At 53.1% G+C, this 5,576-nt stretch overlaps 1 protein-coding gene across 5 annotated transcripts in view; it reads right to left on the minus strand.

The window, feature by feature from the left end:
* GOLGA4 (golgin A4) overlaps positions 1 to 3,490 on the minus strand; it is a 127,821-nt gene extending 124,331 nt beyond the window's left edge. For all 5 annotated transcript variants that reach the window (XM_023732228.1, XM_023732226.1, XM_012555832.1 and 2 more), the window contains exon 1: positions 3,171 to 3,490. In XM_023732228.1, coding sequence (XP_023587996.1) covers positions 3,171 to 3,242 — 72 coding nt within the window. In that variant the 5' untranslated portion in view covers positions 3,243 to 3,490. The remainder of the gene's footprint in view (positions 1 to 3,170) is intronic.
* Positions 3,491 to 5,576: the final 2,086 nt, after the last annotated feature.

Consider the following 5,576-nt stretch of genomic DNA (forward strand, 5'->3'; position numbering starts at 1 on the left):
CAACTCTGCTCCCTTGGCTTTAGGCGCACCATTCTCCCAGTCCATCTGAGTGGCGACTCCACCCTTAGAAACACCAGAGGCCATGGCTCCACCCTTTGAAACCCCTGAGGTCACGGCCATACCTTTTGAGACTGAAGCAGCTCAGCTTCGTGTGTTCCTTGTCTCTTCAGCTTCTGCTTCCTATGACCTCTCGGCCCTCGGGCCTCACGCCCGCATCTGCCCTGCTGCGGCAAGTGTTCCAAAGCTCAGTAGCTCCACGGGTATAAGTGCCAGAGGCACCCCACTCCGCCAGAAAGCCTCGTGCACCCAGGCACTCAGCTCTCTCGCTCCATGGGTCGGCTCCAGCGCCGTCTCACACTGGTCTCCTGGTTCTGCTGCTGTTGGTTCTCTGCTGCTGGTGGTCCTCTGTCACTGCCGCACGTCTATCCGTTCACAGTTTTAAAACCGCTTCCACATTTTAGGTATCTGTCAGAGCAGCACCCCACTCTCTCGGTACCAAATTCTGTCTTAGTTATCTAGTGCTGCCATAACAGAAATACCACAAGTAGATGGTTTTAACGAAGAGAAGTTTATTTCCTCACAGTCAAAGTAGGCTAAAAGTCCAAATTCAGGGCGTCAGCTCCAGGGGAACTCTTTTTCTCTCTGTCGGCCTTCTCATCAGTGTTCCCCTGGACTAGGAACTTCTCGGTGCAGGGAGCCCGGGTCCAAAGGACGTGCTCTGCTCCCAGCACTGCTTTCTTGATGGTATGAGGTCCTCCTGTCTCACTGCTCACTTCTATCTTTTATATCTCAAGAAGCTGCCTCAGGACACAATCCAGTCTTGTAGATCAGGTCCTGCCTTACTAACACAACTGCCACCCATCCTCCCTCATTAACATCATAGAGGCAGGTTTACAACATACAGGAAAATCACACAGTACCAGGAATCATGGCCTAGCCAAACTGACACATACATTTTTGGGGGGACATAATGCAAACCAGGACAACATGTTACACGCTACTCTTGAATCTTCTAACGCAAACATCTTTCTGTGTTAATAATTTCCTGTGTTTTCTAACAATAGGTGAATGGCATTAGGCAAGCTACTGCACTTCTTTGGGCCTCACTTTTCCATGTATAAAAGAACAAGGATAGGATTATCTACCTCACAGGCTTATGTGAGAATTGTTGAACATTTTTAGCCAGTTTTTACCTATTATAACATTGAAATGAAAATCTATGTAGCTATGTTATTTAAGACATCCTAAACTACTTTCTTTGAATAGATTTCTAGAAGCGGAACCCTGGATCAGTGATATTTTACACATTTCCAAATGGAACTGCCTTACATTCACTAACATGCCCATTTCCCTCCCCATCTCTGCCTCATTTTCTTTTTCTTAAATGTTTTGTAAAGTTAAAAAGACTACAGTAGATCACATAAAATTAAAACCTTTACTATTTAAATTTTGATCACTATTTGCACTTTACTTGGAAAAATGAACAAACCTTCAGCGCCACGTTGCAACCTTTTTCTCAAGCAGTTTTACTCTACAAACTAAATTTTAAGAGAACAATTTCAAATTCGATTCAGAATAAACTCAGTGCAATAGTTGCTTAAACACAAAATAAATGTTATGTAAAAAAAATAGTAAAAACGTCTCTGGTTAAAGCATGGCCCCCGGACTCTCTGTTAGCCCAAAACTAAAACCATTCCCGAGGCCAACTCTTCAGACAAAGATTGGACTGGACTGTGGGACATAAAATGATACATGAGACTGAATGGGCAGCTCCTGTCCGGAGGAGAGATGAGAAAGCAGAGAGGGTCAGGAGCTGGTTGAATGGACACAGAACATCCGGGGTGGAAAGGAGGAGTGTGCTGTCACAGTACAGGGAGAGCAGCTAGGGTCACATAATCAATGTTTGTATGAGAAACTAACTTGAACTGTAAAATTTAAAGCACAACAATAAAATAAAAAATAAATATCTTCGATTAGTTAAAACACACTTGGCTTGTAACAGCAAGCAAAGACCAAAAACCAAGCCCCCTGCCAGTGGAATCGAGTCCGATTCACAGCGACCCTACAGGACAGAGGAGAACTGCCCCATAGGGTTTCCAAGGCTGTAATCTTTACCGAAGCAGGCTGCCACATCTTTCTCCGCTGGTGAACTTAACTGCTGACCTTCTGGTTAGCAGCCGAGCGCTGGAACCACTGCGCCACCAGGGCTCCTCGGCAAAGACCAAAACCAAACACCAAACCCACTGCCATCAAGTCGATTCCGACGCCGAGCGACCAGACACCCTACAATTAAGACAAAGGTTTGCGCAAGCTGTCGAGACGGAGACAGGCTGGGAGGACGTGCAGCAGAAGCCCTGACATCAAAACACACTGACTGAGCACTCAGGAGGCTGTTTCTTTAACGCTGCTAACACGCCCCCTTGGCCCTGGGAGCTGTCACTTCCCCAAGCCACGGCACGCGCAAACGCAGGCGAACAGAAGCACGGCGCGCAGAGCAGCGAGGCTGGCGCGGCAGCCGGACGCGGAGGGCCGCGGCGGCCAGCGCTCGGGACCAGCCCGGCTGTGCGAAGGGACTAACTCGTGACAGCCCCGGGCGCTGGACGCCGGCCACGCCGACGCCTCCCCAGTTCCCGGCTCCTGCAAGCGGCTGGCCCCGATGGCTCGACCCCGGTCCTCACCCCTGGGCTGCGGGTCGGGATTAGGACACCTCCGTCGGGGGTCCGCGGTCCCGCGGGATCTGAGCCCCTCCGAAGCCCACTTCGGGTCGGGATGGGAGAGGCGCCCGCAACCAGAGGTCCACCATTCCCAGGGATTCCCCACCCCGCCCTCATCCACGGGCTGGGGTCTCGGGTGGGTAGGGGGACTCTCCGGCGTAAGACCCCAGCTCCCGGAACTCGGATCTGGGGTTGGGCATTAGGGAAAAACTCTGACAGAGATCAGACGTCCCGACGGATCCGCCCACCCCCGCCCCACCCCGCTCGTTCCCGGACCGAGTTCGGGGTGGGCGGAACCGGGCTCAGGAGTGACAGACGACCCGGTCTCGGTCCGGGGCGTGGGGAAGTCGGCAGGTCACAGGTCAAGGGTCAGCACAGACCCTCCCCTCCCGCTCACCCGCGAGCCGGGGCCAAGGGGCGTCGGGAACCAGGGAAGGAGAGCGGCGGCCATCGTACCTGAGACGAAGACAGCGCCTGCTGGAGCTGCTGCTGCTCCTCGCTAATCTTTTGCTTCAGTTTCTTGAACATGGCGCAGCGCGAGGTCCTGAGTGTGAATGAAACCTGAGGGGCGGGTGCCCGGAGAGTCACCTCTCTACACCAGGGGCTGCGGGGACCGGGCCTCGCCGCCTCCTCCTTGGGCTCGCAGGCAGCGCGGGACACTCGTCCTGCAGGTGTCGGCGTCGCCGCCGCCGCGTCTCTTTCTCCCGGGTGCCACTAGCCGGCCTCGGCCCCCCATCCAGCCCCGGCGGCGGCGACGACAACGGCAGCAGGTGAACGGTGCGGCCAGGGCGCCTGCGCGGCCTACGTGGAGCTCGCCGAGGGAGCCCTACGGAGCGCCGTAGGGGACAAGCACCGCGCGCCCACACATGCGCGCTAGGGTATAGCGCTGGCTCGCGGACGGCCAAGCGAGAGGCAGGTTCTCACCGTGAACTCACTGGACTCAGAGATGCTCCTCGCGGCTCAGAGCCGGAGCGCGCACGGCCGGGGTCGCGCGGCTCGGGGCCGGAGCGCGCACGGCCCGGGTCGCGCGGCTCGGGGCCGGAGCGCGCACGGCTGGGATCACTGGCGGACTGGGCTTGGACGCTGCGAAGTGCGGCAGAGAGAGTGCTGCTTTTGTTGAGGGCGGCGGGGCTGCCAGGCCCCCCAGTGAAGAACCGCGTGCGTGGGCGTCCAGGGTGGGAGAAGGGTGGAATTGAGGGGACCTGAGGTAGCCCTTGAACGATAATGTGGTTTTAAGTGTCTGTGATTGCTGTTAGGTGCCGTTGAGTCGGTTCTGACTCTTAGCGACCCTGTGTGCAACAACGAAACACTGCCCCTTCCAGTGCCAGCCTCACAGCCATTGCTATATTTGAGCTCATTGATGCAGCCACTGCCTCAATCCATCTCGTTGAGGGTCCTCCTCTTTTTTTGCTGACCCTCCACTTTACCAAGCATGACGTCCTTCTCCAGGGACTGGTCCCTCCTGATAACATGTCCAAAGTATGTTAGATGAAGTCCTGCCATCCTTGTTTCTAAGGAGCATTCTGGCTGTACTTCTTCCAAGACAGACTCGTTTGTTCTTCTGGCAGTCCATGGGATATTCAGTATTCTTTGCCAACACCATAATTCAAAGGCATAAATTCTTTGGTTTTCCTTATTCGTTGTCCAACTTTTCACATGCATATGAGGCGACTGAAAACACCATGGCTTGGGTCAGGCGCACCTTAGTCTTCAAAGTGACATCTTTGGTTAGAACCGCTGACCTTTCAGTTAGCAGCCAAGCGCTTAACCGCTGCGCCACCAGGCTCCTCGTTTGTGATTAGGATTCTGTTATCTTTAGTGTCCAATATTCTGACTGCTCATTGGAGGGGGAGGAAGGGGTTCTTCCCTGGAGTCTTTCAGGGAAAGTGCCTTGAGACAAGCTCCCAGGGTCCAGATGTTGTGTGCCAGTAATGTGAGACATCTTTTAGTCACCTGCCTTTATTCTTTACTTCACTGAACTTGTGTATTTTCACGTATTCATACAAGGAACTTTGTGTCTAGATGCCAGGACCCTGGAGATGCTACACTAAGTAAAACAATATCCCTGCCCATAAATAACACACAGCTTCCTAAAGAGTCCAAATTTACTCCTAATACCTGCTATCATTTTAAGACCTTTTTGATGTTTGTGTACTTAAAATTCCTCCAACACCTTGACCTTTTGTTCATACGTGAACCCTCAGATCCACCTCGGCAACCTGCTTCTGCATGCTCTACATTTGGGATTATTTACCAACATTCATAGACAGATACAAACTGCTCTCTAGGGCTGCCTAGCCTAGTCACTAAACACATCACAGCTGGAGTAGGGCTATAAGCTAGCAGCATGGGAGGTCCTCTTGTTTCAAGGAGGATAATGAGAAGCACCATCCGCCCCAGGCTGATTCCTATCCTATGGAGGTCAGACATATCTCCACCCTCCAATCTTTTTACCAATTCTGACACCAGCCAATGCTCCCCTGCCCTCTCCCACCCCCCCTTCTCTGCTGGGTTCTATAATTTGTTGCAATGGCCACACAGAACTCACAGACCCTGCTCACCATTATGTGGTTTATTAGGGAAGTAACAGGCTACCATTCAGGATCAGGATTAACTTGGAAGTAACCCGAACAGTGTAGGACAGGATCAGGACAGCTTCCAACCAACTGCTAGCCTCCTCTCGGCCTCTGCCTGCTTTTGCAAGTGTTAACAGCTCTTTAGCTCAGCAGACAAGTGCCCTGAGGCACCCCACTCCACCAGCAAACCTCCTGTCTGAAGGTGTGCTCAGCTCTCACTCCTTCAGCAAGGAAGTCCACCGCAGCCACGTCACATCGGTCTCCTGGTTCCGGCCCAGGAAGCCCA

This window comes from Trichechus manatus, unplaced genomic scaffold (assembly GCF_000243295.1).
Source record: "Trichechus manatus latirostris isolate Lorelei unplaced genomic scaffold, TriManLat1.0 scaffold00049, whole genome shotgun sequence".
Classification (NCBI taxonomy): domain Eukaryota; kingdom Metazoa; phylum Chordata; class Mammalia; order Sirenia; family Trichechidae; genus Trichechus; species Trichechus manatus.